Here is an 18,900-nt window from a genome sequence, read left to right as displayed (position 1 = left end):
TACAAACAGTGAAACCTTGCTGAAGGATTACGGAGATAACATTTTACAAATTTGCACACAATCAGAGAAATTACTTGTTAGTGTAAAGGTGTTTCTCCTATTTTTTGGTGGTAAAGAGCATTTACAGATCCTGGCAATTTGCTTAGGAGGCCTGGTGCTCGGCACCTCTTTAGAAAAGTCCGAAGCTACTGCTAAGAAAAATATTCTGCAATAAATGATGCATTTTAGCTTTTATTTTCTCAACTCATCTGGAGTTAAGAAACTCATCTACGGTGAAAAAATACTAAATGCCCACTGGCCTAGGGGAGATTTGCCTGTTGACCTTTGCCCCGTTCCTCCCAAGAATTGTCCAGGGAGAGTTATCAACACTGCAAAAATCGCACACCAAAGCTAGTGCTAATTAATAACCTTATTATCCATCCCCAGAGAGGTCAAAGACTAATGAGCTGATCTGAATGACAGACGTATTGGCAACAAACAGCATAGGAAGTTCTTACCTATATTGCACTGTTGCCAGAGTCTATAAATTTGGGTACCTTCTGTAAATATTTTTAATTTATATTAAACTTATATTAAAATTCTTTTAATTTAATCCATATTAAATTTAAACTGGAATGGTAATTAGTCTCAAGTGTTCAAAAATCTTGTTTATGTTAATTATTTGGTATAGAGGAGCAAATGGAGATGCACAAGGTAGAGCCAGCTCTTTGGCAATCCTGAAGCCAGAGAACTGGATAAGGCAGGCAGACGAACACCGCACCAAAAAAAATAGGTTTGTTTACTGCAACTTGTGATTTAGTAGGCAGAGGAAATAACAGCTGAGGCAAGAAAGTGTGGGCAGTTGATTTCACTTAAATGTGAATCAGCAGTTATAGTAGTATTTGTGTTTCTATAGAGCTGTTTGCCAGCTCTACTCCATCAATGACAAACGCGAACAAAAAACCCCAATACAAAACCGTGGACAAAACAATCAGTCACAGGAAAATGAATAACTGTTTATAAACTGACCTCAAAACTCGCAATGGAGAGTCACATCTCATATAAATAAATACGTTCAGTGTCACTGTGCAAGCTAGGACCAACAATTATTTCTTGACCACCAAGAAAAACAAAAATCTGAGGAAGAAAGAGAGTAAACAAGAGGATGCAGAGAAAATGCACGTCTCGTATCTCATTTTTCTCAGGCAGCTCGAAGAAAAAAATTTTGCTGCTACAACTTGAGCAACAAAATAAACTATTTTTAGAGAGGAACTAAAGGAAGGTTAAAATTCACAGATTTTGCACAGAAAAAAGCAGAGTTGACAGATTTTGTCAAGGTATATACAACTATTTCATGAGGCTAACTTTTCTGACACAAAATTTAAGTAAAACAGTGACAGTATTTCCTCAAATATTTAATCAAATTTGACTTTCGTCAAATAGTTAATGGGAATCTTAAATATCATAAACAGCTTCTCTGGTACATTGTAGAAGTTAATGAGAAGCAAATACATTCTCAGAAGTTAGTTACCACTCATCAAAACTCATTTTTTCTGCATTTTACTGTTAGACGTTCAGAAAAAAAGAGAGAGCTAGAAATAAAAATGTCTTGGCGTTGTCACTGCAGCTAATAAATAACGTACTGTAACACTATAAGCGAAAAAAAAAGTGCATTATGGAGGAAAAGGGAAATATCAAAGCCACAGATCAATCGATCAACAGGTACAGTAGGTACAGTGTTCACCATCAGCAACTTATGTTCTCAAAGAAGTCAGTAACTCCCTTTTTACCTTTTACAACTTGATAAACAGTAAGCCAACTTGATTACGTGGGGCACTTACCTGCAGCTTCCCAGCATAGACAAAAAGGGAAAAACACTCAGAGCATGATTTGTTGTGACAATCAGGACAGTCACAGGAACACCGAAAAGGTCTCGCGCACTGAAATGCTGCAACTGTTCACTCATCTAATTAGAGAGCAGTCTGACTTTTTTTTCTATGAACGGGTCAAACTTGAAATATTTTCTACTCTCAACTCCACTCTAGGTATATTTTCTCTCTCAAATCCGATCTACCAAAATTTGGGGGCAAATAACTAGAAATGACTTTAAGGTAAAATATAGTTATACATATTTTAATAATTCGTATAAGCCGTGTATTTTGTTGGCACTTTATACGGTACTAAATCACCAAATAATGACATAGGTCTTTAAAACAAATTAACAAAAAAACCCTGTAAGAATAACCTCTTTGTTTTTTTCCAGGTTGTAAACCAGCTGAATTAAGCAAAAGTTAAAAGTATTTATTATTAGGAACAGTATGACTACTCTTGAACACTTGTATTTTATGTTGATGCTTACAACCTGAATAATAGTCAGTGTGATGTTCTAACTCTTATTAAATGCAAAAGTTACAAAATTAGGTCAATGCAAATGTGCTGTATACTTAAAGGATCAATGATATGATTAATAACTAGGAGGAATCAATTTCTATTGAAATGCCGGGCTCGATGCACTTGTATGTTATTTCCCTGATGGCATGCTACATTACAAAACACGGTCTCCTTCCTACGTGCTTTGAAATACGAAGTCCTAATATGCATAGAAACTCTTCAACCTGAAGAACTTGATATTCCCACTTCTTATTAAAGTCTACCCTTTGCAGGACTGACTCCTGGATCCAGACATGAGGTCCTAGCGCAAGCAGGTTAGATCATTTTGTTATCTCCTCATAGGCACTGCGTGAATACGTACATGAAGTTGACACAGCCCGTCCCCGCAGGTGGAGCAATCCAAACAAAACTGAGGTTTGTCGTTGGGAGATGGCTCACGTGTGACGCCACCACGCTGCACATAAACTGGTTCCCAAACTGGTGGTCAGACATAATTCCTACGAGAAAGACACAGGGGAGATAAAGAGTAACACATTAGTAATGGCTCATCGCAAGGTGCTAACAGACCGAGAAATACATCTGCCATGTGTGTCATCATGGCAACACGGGGTGAAAAAAACAACCAAGAGCATGCCACTGAGTAATTAGAATTAATGCCAGTGAAAACACTGGGGCTGGCCTTCGCCTGAGCCAAGGCTGACTTTGTATTTACCACAAGGTTCCCTGTATTTACTACTGCTCTTCTCCATGAGACCAGTATCAGAGGAATTATTTGCATTTTTAAAGGAGGAGCTGGATCGCAGCTGCTGTTAAGTCAGCGTTATTCCACTATCTGATTTACACCCATTACAGGTCTAAAAGAAAACAAAACCTGAAGGAAAAAATGCTGTGTTTTAATAAGCAAAATGAAGCTTTTAGAGAAAGGTGGTTATCTTTTAGAACACAGGCACGTCTATTTGGAAAAAAGCAGGTGAGCTTTGGATTCATGAACTCTTCTTCTGATCTGAAATAAAAGCAGCAACCTTCAGCAGTTTTACTAGTATACCTTCCTTTGATATTTTTTTTTTTTTGGAATCAGCCTCTAACTCATGGATGAATGTAAACGTCATCTATTAATCCCTCCCTCTGGAATTCACTGCAGTTCATCATTAGACAAAAGAACTGTATTTTTTTAAAAAAACCCAATATCAGACAGCAGCCTTCTCCCCCTCAGAGCCCCTCTGCAGTTTCCTACAAATTAGTGCAAACTTGATTGTTTGTTTAACACCCTTTGGCTTAAAGTAAGGCAATCTTACTCGAGTGGATTACTACACCTTTAATCCTAGTACATTAAACAGTAACTGTTGAAACTATTCTTTTGAATGCACTTATCAGAAGGAAATGCCTTGTTCCAGGTTACTTCAAATATTGAACCTGCGGTTCAGAAAATAGTGACACGGGCTGAGACGTTGCGAGTAGGATCCAAAGGAAAAGCCAACAGTAGCAGGTACCTCCGTGCTCGCAAGGTCACTGTTAGCTGATAGGCGATTGTATCTCAGGAAGTTTATAGTGGCTGGTATTTCTTGTATTTACTTGTTGCAATTCAAACAACAACAGGGAAATAACCCCCATCTCCGCCTCTCAGAATCCTCTACAGCTGTTTTTTGACGGCAATTCTTCTGTAAGGTGAGCGCAGCAATTCCTCCTAACACCGCACAGATCCAGAGGTGGAAGGAGTTTGCAAGGGAGAGATTTCCACCAAGGAGGGGGACGAATCCGTCCGACCGCAAACTCGCCGCTCCAGCAGGTGCCTCTCCAGGGACAGCCCTGCAGCGCGGGGCAGGCAGGGGGGCTGTCTCACCACCAAAACATTCAGCGTTTTACAGATCAAGAGCAACATGTGAAATCCCATTCAGGTACTGGTGAAATCACAGACTATAGCTCAGGGTTATGGATGTTGTTTATCCCAAGGGCTATTAAATTCTAAACCAGCTTCAATTTTTTTGGGGGGGAGAAATGAAGCCACAGTGAGCGTAAGTAATCTGTCACAGGAACGACAGGAGGCAGTGGGTGATGCAGTGATGCCTGTATCTTTTACAAACGACCACAACCTTCTCACTCAGGGTTTTTCAATTAGTTCCCCACTGAAGCATACACGAGGTCGTCCATCATTTACGCAGTTACACCCTTCATTCAGCTCAAAGCCCCAAGCGATGCTAAAGCCCGTTGGGTCAGGATGGCCACAGAGAAGGCTCAGGCTCCACTGGAGCCTCTTTTCTGGAGAGCAGCAGTAGGCAAATCCAGGGAGATGGTATTTTACTGACTCTTTATTGCAAGACACTAGATGCAGATGAGGTTTGGCCACCTCCTGCCACGCCGTACTGCCATTTTAAGACTTTATTTGCCTTCCTTGGTTAATTGGCAGGAGTGGTGTTAACATGCTCAAAGAAGTCCACTTGACTTATAGTCCACTTATAAATGCTTATAAATACTTAAAGGGTGGGTGTCAGGAGGATGGGGCCAGGCTCTTTTCAGTGGTGCCCAGGGACAGGACAAGAGGTAACAGGCACAAACTTGACCATAGGAAGTTCCACCTAAACATGAGGAGGAACTTCTTTACTTCGAGGGTGGCAGAGCACCAGAACAGGCCTGGACACATTCCTGTGCAACCTGCTCTAGGTGACCCTGCTCCGGCAGGGGGGTTGGACCAGATAGTCCAGAGGTCCCTTCCGACCCCTGCCGTTCTGTGATTCTGTGACTGGTGCCCAGGTTCACTGCCGAAGTCTATCCAGAGGTCTTCTGCCAAGACAGATGTGTCCAAACATATGCCCAAGAGGTCCCTTGCAGGGCAAGGGGTATTTAGGCAACTGCTTTGCTTTGCTGAGGGTGAAAGGTGGTAACTCTGTTTCTTTCCCAAAGTTGTGGGTCTTGTCCCTCTCTCTTTGAAATTTGTGCTAAAGCCAGTGACTCCAGTGATGGGGGACAGGGTCTCTGGGATGGATGCGGAGCACCAGCTCTCATCTATCATCACCTCTGGCGGCACAATGGGAAACAGAGCCAGCTACAGACCTCAGCAGGTTCATTAAATAAGAATCGCTGTCAGGGGAGAAACAGGAACAGCCCTTCAGTTTGAAGAAACCCCCCTTTCTCCAGAGCCAGCCAAATACAAGGGAGGACAAAGACTGCCCTGACCACATCCCCCAGCCGGGGGACAGGCACATCGGCTTGGGAAATGTGACCGCTTCCCTCCTTGGCAGCAACTTGTGAGTTAATGAATTCCCTAGGTTTCAGGCAGTAGACTGCAAAAATGTGTCTAACACATCAAACACATACAACATCTGTGGAGATTTTCTTTTTCCTTTGATTTACAGTTTAAAAAAAGAACAACTTTGCAGTGACTAGAATAAATTCTAAACAATGAAAAAACAACTCATTCAATTTTTTTTTGTAGAAAAAAGTCAATGAATTGCACCAAGAATATTCAAAATTCCAATTTTATCTTTGTATCACCATTTTATCTTTATAGTTTACTAATAATTTTTCATGATAATTTATACAATAAGAACAACGTCTCCCCATCTGCTGGGCCTTTACCGGGTACATCAAATCCAGTTTGGAGTTCAGAGTCTTTGGAACATTCCACAAAAATTAAGTACTGAAACTTCCGTGAGTGACAGAGTGATATTAAAAATACCCCTTTTGATGCTTAAACCCCGAAGTTTCATACTGAAAAGGTGAACATAAAAATCATAAAAATGCCAAAAACAGAGCGATGCAATTGATACTAAAAACTCGCTAAATTAAGGATAAAGAATGTTATTTCCCGCTCTTGCTTCCATTCTTTTTGCAATCCCCTGCTACGGAAGGCAACTCCTCCTCCATCCCCTCTCCAGCCTGGCAAGCCGCTTTCCCAGATGGAATGTTTGCCCCATAACACGTACAAGGATAAATGGGAAACAACATTCTGCTGCAAAAAAAATAAAATTAATATAAGAAAACCCTGATTATATAGCAGCTTTCCGAACAAAACTGTATCCTGTATGTACCTCAGACAGCTTCAAAGACAGGGCATGCCTTCTTTTAAGGTGCTCAGCTCAGGTCAGCATTGACCTATAGGCATCCCCTGGCACGTCCTGTTGATCAGTGCAATTATATTTGTTCAAGTCTGGTATGTAAAAAATGTACCAATCCTAAGGTAAAATCTTAAGGTCTGTCTACATAAAACTCTAAAAATGCTTTTGCAAATAATCAAGTGCTTCCATGTCACTTAATACCGAAATGCTCGAAGGTTTGTGACAGCTGCACATCCACAGCTCTGAAACATGCTACATCCAAAGATGCCATTAGCATCTCTCTGAATTCCTTTTTCCCTGTTTTTTACAGCGTGCACTCATCATACTGATGTGTTTCAGACATCTGCACTTTCCAGATACTCCATCCCCTAATATTTCTGAGGCTTTAGGAGTCTCAGTATAATCATTCAAATCCCAGACATGCTTTGTACCTGCCAACAGCACCGCTAGGAGAGGAACTCGACAGGCTCAGTCCCTCTCAAGATGTAACTCAGCAGCTGCTTTTATTGTGCAAACTTTCAAAAATGTGCTTAGCTCTATTCAATGTTCACTGAGTCAAAGAACTTTTATGTGAAGAGATTTTAAGAGATAGATTAAATAAAAGAAATACAGGGCTGGAGAAAAATTATTGAATGGAAAATCTTAGGTAAAGTCAGATGACAAATACATAGCTTCAATCTTTACATGTGGAAAATTATTTTATTGATAATCAGAATCACTAGTAAGGATGTAGCAGCTAATGGAGGGAAATAGTTTCCCTCTTTTATACAGTGGCATGCAGGAAAGTGAGCAATATGAAGATGCTGGTTTAGATGGTCCATAAATGGCCAAGCCCAAGTGCAGTTCCTGGACTCATTACTTTCACCTTGGTGTGTAGCTCCCCCAAAATGGGATGAAGAGAGGTGCGGTAAGAGTCCCATCCTTTTCTGCTTTCTAAGTCTGAGAAATGTGGATCTGTAATAGTCCTGACTTACACGTGGTAGCTACATAACATTCCTTATTAGAACATTCCATGTCCCCCTTACATATCCTCCTCAGAGAACAGTTTCCTAAAGCAGAACTTTATACAAGTAACTCATCTGCATGTCAAGGTCCTTGGCAAATCCTTCATTGAGGTTAAGTCTCAATAGACTTTCTGGTACTGAATCAGATGGTAGGTAGTCTTACCATTTCCTATCCATTATAGGAATTGAGTATCACAGCAAAGGAGAGGGTTAATGTTAAATATGGGTGTAAAATGAATGACTACATTTTGATTTTGCTGCCTCTAAACTGATTATCTGCTACATGCTTCCATTTTCAAAGTTATGCATAAGAGTGACAGCAAAATGCCAAGCATAAAATATTGATGAAATACCAAGAAAATAAAGCTGTAAGCACCAAATCACTCTGGGCTCTTTGGGAAAGTAATCATTCCTGATTATTAGATAATGAATTTAAGTCAGCAACATGCACCTTCAAATTAGATTTTGCATTATGTAAAAATGAAGTACCTAGTCCTAGGAGCAGCCTTTTCCCATAGGAAACAGAGCTGGGGACCTACGTTCTCCACCCAGACCCTTGCATCTCGAGGGGCGATCCATCAGCCCACAAGCTGAGCACGGTTCTGCCTAGCGTTACGAAGCAGGGAGCGACGTGAACGGGACTGTGCCAGAATATACCCCCCGTGCTGAATCCCACCCTAAAGTGGCCAAACCAGAGCCTGCAGCTTGCTTTTCCCACACAGCACCAGGGAACTGTTCTGACAGGGGATATAGGACAATTCCTTTTTCTTTTCCAAAATGGAGAGATGCTGGTAGCCACATTTCTTCTAATAATCTGTCATTTAAAGCAATCACTTTGGCAGAGAGCTTATACTCATAGTCTCTTCTTCCCAGAAGTACATCCTCTCTATGAAGTTGAAGACTGACTGTATGCAGAGGTCACCCCGCTCTCATGTCACCTCTCCACATCATCTGGGGAGCAACAGAGATTGTGTCGCAGTTGGGCACGTGGCTGGCAAAACCTGAATTCACAGAAATCCAAGTGCAGGCCCTAAGGACATTTTTAGGCTAAAGTCTATTCACTGAATGAGTACGGACACCAAGTGCATTTCACAGCTGCTGGGAGCTGCAGCCTTCAGACCACGCTTCAGAGCTAGGTACCTCCCTCTGTCCTGGGTCTGCTTGGATGTTTAAAGGTCCTTTTTGATCCTTACCTGTAAACGCATGCAAAAATGAAATATGTGCTTTTCCTTGAATGCTACAGCAAGTGAGGCAATGGTTTATTTTCGGTTGCTGTAAGAATATTTGAGCAGCATCCTTAAACTGCTATGAACGCCTTTCAGGGCTCTGAAATGTAAGTCTTCAAATTCTGCGTAGAACTACTGGTAGGAAAAATACCCCAAGTTTCTTATGTTTAAGAAAAAACATTAGTAATCTGCATCAAAAAGAACTATTGGGAATAAAGAAATATCTGGAGCTGGCAGCTATCGTTTGTAAAATATGAATACAAATGTACGATTACAAGCTCAAGCACTCTGTACTCAAGCAAGTAGCCAGTTAAAGACAAGTGAATTACCCACGCAAGTCCCTCCCAAAGTGAGTAAAGGTGCAGAATCTGGCCCTAAGTGAACTGCACCCACCTCGCTAAAATATGCTGTTGCTGATTGATTTCGGGGGGATGGTTTAATTCTGCTTCACAGGAAAAACACATCTCGTTTGATAGAATGTTAACAGACTGCTAAAGCACTTGGTGGCCCTTGTGATCAATTAAGGGTCAGGAGGGTTTGATAAATTATTAAATAGGATGAAGAAAGAAAAGACCAGCAACTGTGAGATACATTCTTCCACTCAGCAATATATTACCTTTATCTTTCTTGAAGTCATGTGTTTATTTCTCTACTATTATTACTGCTTCATTATTAAATAACAGACTCTTTCAGCATATGCAATGCTGGGGAAAATACCATCCGCAGGCTAATAAGAACAGTAGAAAAAGATTGGATAAATGTATAACAACTTAATAAAGTCACTAAAATCCCTAACTCCTTTTGTATTCAGGAGCCAACTAGAGCCTGAATACAGCAATCTGATTCCATGGGGGTACGGCTGTGCTGAAGTGACTCAGATTTGGGACAAGAAGTACAGGTTTTATAACCTTTTGATACATACATAACATTTTAATGTGTTTTCTTTATAGTTCTGAAAACAGCAAGCAAGTTCCCATTGGAATTACGTTCACAATTTGGGATGCAGGTATGAAGCAGGTCAGGTTATGGCATTTAGGTGCTAACAAGAGCAGTGGTTTATGTTCAGATTTTTTGAATGCTAACTGAAGCGAGCACTTCACTAGAAACACAGGTTTGCAAGGTTTGAACCCCTCATGTATGGATTTACCAAAATTTGGTCTGAAAGAGAGGATATTTTTTTTTGCTAAATCTCTCTTTTAGTGTTCTACTTTTAAGGGATTGTTAATCAGAACTTTTGAGCAGCCTTTTGTTAGAACCCACTTAGGGGTATAATTTCATCTCAGGGATTTATGAGTGCCGGTCTCATTAAAACTAACGGGAGTTACACATATGGAAATCGTGGTGCACGGGGAGGAGAATATCCCCTTTCATTTGCATAATTCCCCAAGACGCTGAATGAGCCCCTTGTGTAATGTGCGATACGGCTGCCTGAGACAGGGGGGTGGGGAGGTGAGACCCTGCTCTGCGGCGCGTCCGTGGGTTGGGGGTGGCCATTGTCAGGAAGGATGAGAGGACAATTTACAGCTGCAGTCTAAGTGCTCCATAGAGAGCAACACGGCACGGAGTGCTCCGAGGCAAGTAGATTTAGTAACAGTAAACAGGGACCAGCAGCAATATAAATAGAAAATGCTAATAAGCTACTGTGTTGCTGAAATATAGAAGAAGAAAAAAATCTCTTTTCAAAGGCTTGAGCCAAAATCTATTTAAAATGTTTTCCTAACAGCCCCAGCATGTTTTATAGTAGCAACCTTTATATTTTTCTTTATAGAAACCTGTTGGGCTGATACCTTAATTCTGTAGTAGCTTTTCGTAGGTCTGTTTTAGCAGTGTATTCCAGTTTACTCTCTTGCAGAAAAGCAGCTGTCCCTGGTTTGCATTCACTTACTTTTCTTTTTTTTTTTTTTTTTACTGTTATTGTATTTGGCTTGTGAGTGTCTCATCCATATGAGCAACTCTTGTACAACTTCCCCAAAATATCACATTGTTCTGAATCTTCCCACTTCATAAACCTTAATACACGTCCCAGGAGCTAAACAACAGAGACACCGCTGGACAGGTTTTGTACCAGTGACAAACGTGACAAAGGACCGCCCTGTTATCACCAGACGTCTGCTCCCACCAGACTCATTCTCAGGGCCTCAGTAACCACGTCCTTCTCACGGCAGTGACGATTCACCAAGGCAGCACTGGAGCCCCTGGAATTGGCCTGACTTGGCTTTGGTAGAGGTGAAACTGCAAACCGGCAGCCTTGACTGACAAAACCACGCTGACCTGCTGACTTAAAGGGAGCCGTGAAGCAACCGAAGCTCCCTGCTTACCGGCACGAGTAACATCAAATGACACACTGCTGTGCAGCAACTAGAAAACAACCATGCAGACCAATAAAAAAGTAACTGCCCAACACTCATCTGTAATACACATACAGCCGTATTGGATCTATAAAGCATCCTTTCCAAGGCAGTAGCTTCCAAATTTTTTATTTTCTTTTTTTTAATTAACTAATCTTCACCCCAGACTCTAGCTGTGCTGGGCTGAGTGGTTTGCACAGTGACAACACCTTCTTTGGCTCCGCTGGCGCTGGTGGCACGTCCTGATACCCTGTTTGCTCTTCTGTAGCCTAGTACGGCTAATTGGGATAATGGCCTCAAGGCTTTACCTACAAAACCCTAAATCTCTCTTTAATTTGTTTTAAATGAACTTAATGGTTTCTGGCAGCAGTCTGCCTTGTAACGCATTTCCTCTATTTTGATCCTTCGCCCGCAGACATATTTTGCATTTGCCCGCATTGCCGTCACTCTCTCAGTCACTGAAGGACGCTCTCAGCGCCTTTGTGCTTGCACTGTCCCTAATTACACTTTATATCTCTGTTATCAACATTATCGGTGAATTCTGATGTTTTAAACTTGATAGTTCCCTCCAAAGCAAATTAAGTCAGTTAAACCAATCAATAAGGATAACTATATAATGAAACCTGAGGGACTTCCATGGAAATCTTTTCCCAGATGGAGTATTTATCATTTAAAGGCATCTCCTCTTGTTTTGGAGTGATGCTGTTATGCAAGCTATTCTGTCCTGTTCCCCAGCTCCTTATCTGAGATGATCTGAAAGTCAACATGTAAACATATATTGTGTACAGAAACCACGGTGTGTCCCTCACCAGTGACAACACAACATCTCCACAGGACCAGAGACAGGAGGCAGTTTCTATCCAGGGGAGCAGTCCTGGAGGTGCCCTGGGTCTCCTGATGCCCTCCCTCCCGAAGCCTCGGCTTACAGCAGCCTCAGCGATGCCCACGTTTGGGCGAGCTGCGTAAGGTCTCCTACAGCCCTGTGTTGCCTGGCTGGGACACCACAGTGACCTGCGGCATGGCCAGTCCCAGAGTTCCTGGGAGATTTTCGGTGCTGGGGTGTCTCATAGAAGCCTTTCCTATCTGCTCGGGAAGGATTGCATGCAGGAGCTACGCGTCTGCAAGGGAAAAGCCAGCTGTGGCAATGACAGAATATGTTTTTATCTTCATACATTTAAACACGGCCAACCACTACAACCTGCGCAATTTGTAAACACGAGTTACGGTTTCTGTAACACTGTGTTCAGGAGCGAAGACGCCTGCATTTTCTCAGCAGTTGACACCAGGAGCACTGGTTTGCCTTTTTGAAAGTTGAGAAAAGCGTTCCAAATTCCTCAGGATTCATAAATATAAAAATTAGAAATTAATAAAAACTTTAAGTAAAGCTCCTTGATGGGCACCATTGTCATTCTCAGCCTCTGCAAAGGGATGGAGGGAGGTGAGAAACCACCAAACAAGTTGGTGGGAGAGGTAAGGGAGAAGTGGGGGAGCAAAAATGGTTTTGTGGATTGAATGGAGGAATTTCAATTAAAATTGCCGCTTTCCAGGCAACTATGCTGAGATTCAACACTGCTGGCTAAAAGCCACCAGTATCTCCGCCCAGATCCCATTAGCCGGTGGAAGGCAGCACAGTCCTGCCCACCGCCTGCACGCTCCACAGACGTTCTGATGTATCAAGATAAAAACTGCTGGATTTGCCTCCTCCGTAAGCAGAGATCTATTGCATTCACAGCATTTATAGCGTGGGAGAATCAAACTGGGGATGCTCTGGCTGGCAGTGGTGACAAGGCCTTGGTCCTGGGCTAAAGCATCCCCGTGTGGGGATGTGCTCAGGAAGGTGCTGTGTACCAGCAGCGAGACAGGGGGCAGGGGGAGCCCGGAGGTGACAGCCAGCGTGGCTGTGACAGGGGGCTGCTGAGGCCAACATCAGCCACCAGCGTCTGACTGGCCCCCGCCAGGGTGATGCCCTGGCCATGCAGTGTCACCTCGCTGTCACCAGGGAGGTGCACGGGGGAGGACACAGGCAGAAGTTTTGATATTCAGGTACTCTGTAAAGCTGGAGTTTGAAAATCAAAGTGTTTCCCTGTTACACACTTCTCACACTTTTCTTTCATCACCAAAGCAGAAATATCAGCTGTGATTTGCAGACTTCGGTGGTATTTTTGGCAAAAAAAGAAAAATTCCTTTTCTATGAACACCCAAACAGCGGCTTTAATTCTTTACGCATCTTTAACATTTTTTTTTTATGATTATTACAGGACAAACCAGAAAACTGGAACCTGATCGCTGCAAAGTCTGGCAGTTGTGCCCTTTCCCTTGTGAAATGGGCAATAGTTTACTTTGCCTCCTGTTCTATCTTAAATACTGCAATGACCCCACTCTTCGCCACACTGTGTTGTGTTGTGTTTTCCCAATAATCATCAATGCACTACAACGCTGAGAGTCTTTCACCAAGCAGTTACTAAAGAGAAGAGCAGCAGTCTGGATTTCTGCCCGCTGGAAGCAGAATGGTGCCCATGAAGAAGAAAACTCTGCAGAAAACAGATGACAAGCTAACAAACATTGAACAGCAGCAAAACTTTCAGGAAACAAAACCTAAACACAAAACTTTACATACCAAAATAAGCAAGAATAATCACAGCCAACACAGCCACATCACAGAGGGAGAGCAAATTATTTTACTCATTCATTTCCATATTACTACTTTTAACTCTAGTGAGAAAAAAAATCACTCATGAGAAAAAATCTGGTGCAATGCCCCCCAGCCATATGGTATATATTAAGACATACATACCACAGACAGAAAATTATAACACCGCACTTTTATTTCTATTTGACAACACATACTGTCAGTTAAGAGTTGCAAGAAAGCAGAGAAGAAAGTAATTCTGCATTTCATTCCTTTGCCTGAAACTTACTTCTTCTAGACAAAACATCATCTATCCCAAATATGCGAGAGCACTTCCAGATCAGATATAAGAAAGGCAAATAAAAGCGAGCAACTAAGAACAGTAACCCTCTTGTAAACTATCAGTCAATGTAAACAGTAATTTGGGGGGAAAAGACTGCTGTTATTGAAGTCTTTGCCCTTGAAAGAGCACTTTATGACTAAATCTTAAAGGCTTGTCTTCTGCAGACATTTCACGTTCAATATAGGATCTTAAAATATTGCCCTGGCAATGAAGCTGCTGTTGGGCCGGTGCAGCGTCAGGGCTGAGCCGTATCCCCCAGACCATGGACCTGGGCGAGCTGCAGCCCCCTCTGTGGTTGGTGCCCTATGCACTTATGGGGAAAAAAAATTAAAACAGAAAACAATATTCAGACCTGAAGCCTAGTCAATGTTCATGTGATAGCAGCTAATGCCACAATGTGTGCGAAAATTAAGTGTGCTACAGAAACAGGGTGCAGGGGCCTCCACTACATGACCTCCAAACCAAGCCACGGCTCTGCTGGAAAGAAGAAAGCTATGAGGACAAAACAAAGCAACTGATCACCCATAAGAGGTCTGAGTTGCATTTCAGAATCTGGGACAGAAGTGGGAAACAATATTTGGTTTCCATGCTGTGACATGTGGGGGTGAATGGGAGCAGAGCATCCCAGGTGCTCCTGCTGCTGCCGCGGGTCTTCGAACTAGGTGCTTGAATTGAATCTTAAAACTTGCTCGATTGAGTTCCATGAATGAACACTTAGCTGAAAGCCTGCTTCTCTGAGCAAACAACCCCCACTGCGACTGTAGTAGGATGAATGTTCCAAGATCTTACTGCAGTTTTTCTAAGGGTTTAAAAAATACAATAAGTCAAAGTAACACCCAAGGGAATTACACTAGGGAGCAGCAATCCCACTAACATATAAAGAGAAGGCTAAAAATATGAAGATCAAAACATGGCTATGCTTTTTGACCTGCTAATCTGCCTTTAACAAGAAAAATATCTCAAAGACCCGCAGCCTTACAGTGAAGTTCCCCCTTCATTATTGTTTTGCAATACGATTAAATCAATAGGAAAGTGTGGTTGTCACAAAGGGAGAAGATCGACCTTCCATCTCTAGGTCTCAACTACTTTTTTTCTTGTTTAAGGTAGATTATCAATTCAGAAAATGAGCAGGTTTCCTAATTTATATTAACCTCAGCTCTGCCATGTATGCTAATTGAGATGTTTCCTTGCTAGGACTTCCAGATACTTTGCAGTCGTAACTTTGCTGTCTCACACTGTAACGTTGGCTGTCACAAATATCAGCCCTTGCCACATGTCCCCATTCTCTGTTCTGATACTGATGCATTCCTTGAAAGGCATCTATGAATTTATGGATGGAGTTAGTGCTTCTGGATCTTGTTCCCCATTGATAGTGAAACCACTATATAACTGAGAGGATATTTTTTCTAAAAAATATGCTTTCCAAATCTGAGCAGATTAGGGAGTTTCCAACTGATCTACAAATATGGGCCAAACATGCCAGATAGATAGTTTGATCTGGAAAAATGGGGGAGCGTAAAGTTGATCGACAGAGTATTATTTAGTGCAGTGGCCAAATCATCATTAAGGAAGGAGATTTTTCTGAATAAACTGCTTCTCGGGTAGATTGAAGCTGACTTTCATACGAGTGAATCCAAATGGCGATGACACCATTCTAGAGCGAGGCCGAAAAAGCGCCACGGTGGCCTCCTGGGGAAGCTGCGCCATGTCTACAAGCGAGCAAAGACGTGGAGGAGTGGGGGACACCCCCGTGTCCCGCTTCCCTAAGAAAAGTTCATGGTAGGACATTTATGATCACTAATTGTGGCTGTAATGAATTTGATAATACTCCATGCTTATAACGCTGCCTGGCCTTTATTTCGCGGTTTATCTCAATGAAGCACCATAGTTCACTTTGAAATAATTTCCGTGATTAGTTTTCCATCTATTTCTCATGTAAATATTTTGAAATGCCAGCAGTGCACAACTAGAGCTGCAGACTGTCCTGGCAAGATGTCAAAAGCTCTAGAGCTGCAGATACTCGGTGTATAGGTGCATATGGGATTTTTTGGGGAGATACATTCAGGTTATTATTACTTACACAGCTCTATGCGGTGTAGTACAGAGTACAAAGAGCTCTTTGGAAATTATGTCCAAGCTTAAAATAGATAGCCCTATTTTGATAGACATAGAGAAATAATAATAATGGAAAGGCCAAAACCATGCAATATTATCTTCCAACTTTTGAATGCTTCTTTTTTCCTTGTTCCTTCTTAAATGATATGTTTTAAGATATTTTTTAAATTGTAAATAAAGCATTTTGCCACATGCAAATACACAGACCCTCCACATTGTATGATCTAAGCCCAGATCTATCCAACCCATATCAGCAACTTCTACCACTTGAACTAACTATCTTACGATTAAGTTTGGCTATGATGAAATAACTCCTGTGAATAATTAGGCTCATGTGGGTATCTCCAAATTAGGTTTCAGCTGCTTAAGTCAGCTGCTGATAAGAATATAGAAAGTTGTAAAACTTCTACAAAAACTGAGTAAACACTTGAGTGGTTAGTCCCTGATAACTCCCACGGGTATGGCCCAGACCACTTGAACCTACACTTTAGATGCTTAATGAGCCAGTCCTCATGCAGTAAATGATTAGGCTTCTTTTATAAACAACATGGAGGGATAGGCGCCTGTGATGGGCTCCACAGAAGTCTACCTATAACTCAGGTCCCATTCAGTTGCACAAAAATTTTAAAGCATTGGTTGAAAATAAGGATTACAGAGCGCAAAATGTTAATATATGGAACAAAAAGAGATTCTGCTTAGCTAACCCTACAATACTGCTATTTCCGAGAAAACGAAGGAAAGAAATCTTTTCCTTGCTAGCAGGCACCTATTTTTTGCACTGACTATCAAAAAAAAGACTTGCCTCACAGTCTATGAACCAAAACCAAATTCCCAGCATCCACTGCAGATGTGGCATTCAGAGATTTGAAATATTTTTATAACTAATTCTACTCACTCTGTGCAAATGGCAGTTTTCAGAGATGTGTAACGTGGGTGGGTTGTTTTAGGAGAATCATACCATTAGGAATAGCTACCTCAGTAAATTTAATCTACTTTCTGAAGTAGGAAAAAAGTAAGAGTTACTGAAAGACTGCTTAAAGAAGAACGTTAAGGACAGCAAAAAGAAGGCTGAAGCAAAGAGAGCTCATGATAAATGTCTGAGAAGTAGTGGTGGGTGAGACAGGGTTTTGTTGGTGCTTGCTCTGGGGTGCTTTGAAATCATAAAGGTAACAAAAGATGCTGTATTAGTACAGAAAAGTTGAAAATAATCTTCAAGACAAATACCCTATGAAACAAACAAATCTTTGCTACAGAAGTGGATCATTTTCATGTGATGCCTTATTCATAAAAATGAATGCATGGCTAAATTCAAAGCTGAGCCTAAAATGCCTCAGAGCGTTAGGACAAGAACATAATAGTTAAATTACATCTCTACAAGCATAGTTGTACATATAAGTGTACTTCATATCAGTATAGGTCTTCTTACAGGGAAAATGAATAAGCTTGTACAGTATAAGATATCTTTATCATGTTAGAGTCGGATCTCTGCTGGAGAATACACCAGTTTGATCATAGTTTCCCTCCCAGAGCTCCTGATGTTACAGCAGTACAAATTTTTTGTGCATAAAATACGTCTCAAAATCCAGTATATCATAGCAATCCTTATTTTAGTTTCTGAGACTTCTGTCCAGATAAGATTTCCTGAAGGAAGGCCTTTCTTTCATCCAATGATCTAAGCAGGAATATCATTACTTCTGCTTTGAGGCTTATGTTTTTCCCATGGAGCTTTACTGAGCAATGATGTGGTCATGCCGTCCTTCCCTGTAACTACTCAAAGAAAGAAAATCTCATTTTTCACTCCTTCCTGAAGGACCACCAATGGATTGTGTTGCATTACATTAAAAAATGCAGTTATGCCACATATTGCAACACATTCCAGGAACATTGAAGGCTGACTTACAAACTTCCATGCATTTTGTACAAACCATTCGTTCTAACTCCCCCAAACACGACATCTGAGTTCTTGGATTAATTTTTCACAAGGAAGACACAGATACTCTTTGATTTGAACAGCTTCATCTCTGTTAGTTCCTCTGTTCTCATGCCTATTTCTTCCTCACTCCTATTGCTTCAGTAAGCCTCCTTCCCCTCAACCTCTCTCCACCATCACACTCTTTCTACTCTACCTGCTTCCATGCTTTCTGTAGACCTCAAATACCCCTGTTCGGACTTGCTCTACAACCCACCCCTTCAACCTGTTTCCTCAAGTAGCTCTCAAATGACAATCCTCACTAGAGAACTGCAGAACAGAGCTATCATCACCTTCCTTCTTGAGAAGAAGTAGACCTAAGAAAATATCAAACATCTAATTCCAAAGCAAACCACTAGGACTCATGAAATACAGTGTACATTGGTCAGGGGTTTCTCTGTCACTGGTCTCCTCAGAACAGCGTGCTCACAAAATCCAAAGCTCCTGTACCTACCTGTCAAGTCCTCAAGCAACTTCTGGAACTCAAATGACCCACAAATAATAAATACTGTCCTTTCATTGCAATGTGCCGCCACCAAAAGAGCACTCCTCTATATTGTGCAGCCTTTTGGCTGAAAATGAAATCCACAGACTTCCAGTTTGGTTCATGACAACTGTCGATTCCCTTTGTTTCATTGCCATTATTTGAATGGCCTTGATGTTTTCAGTGTCATCTAAATATAACTGTCCTATGTTGTAATTAAACTTTGATCAAATTTTTAATGGGATCTCAGAGGAAAACAGTATTTGACTAACATGTACTATTCTGCATGTATTAATCAAGCGAATTCTTGTTGAACTGCCTGAATTTCACATAATAACTACTCTTCTCCATTGTTAATTA

At 41.4% G+C, this 18,900-nt stretch overlaps 1 protein-coding gene across 4 annotated transcripts in view; it reads right to left on the bottom strand.

The window, feature by feature from the left end:
* RELN (reelin) overlaps positions 1-18,900 on the bottom strand; it is a 294,950-nt gene that overhangs the window by 209,002 nt on the left and 67,048 nt on the right. For all 4 annotated transcript variants that reach the window (XM_063323481.1, XM_063323482.1, XM_063323483.1 and 1 more), the window contains exon 3: positions 2,732-2,867. In XM_063323481.1, the coding sequence (XP_063179551.1) occupies positions 2,732-2,867 (136 nt within the window). The remainder of the gene's footprint in view (positions 1-2,731; positions 2,868-18,900) is intronic.

Source organism: Chroicocephalus ridibundus, chromosome 1, assembly GCF_963924245.1.
Source record: "Chroicocephalus ridibundus chromosome 1, bChrRid1.1, whole genome shotgun sequence".
NCBI classification, from domain to species: domain Eukaryota; kingdom Metazoa; phylum Chordata; class Aves; order Charadriiformes; family Laridae; genus Chroicocephalus; species Chroicocephalus ridibundus.
Note: the sequence above shows the minus strand (reverse complement) of the source record. Positions and strands in the feature narration are given on the sequence as shown.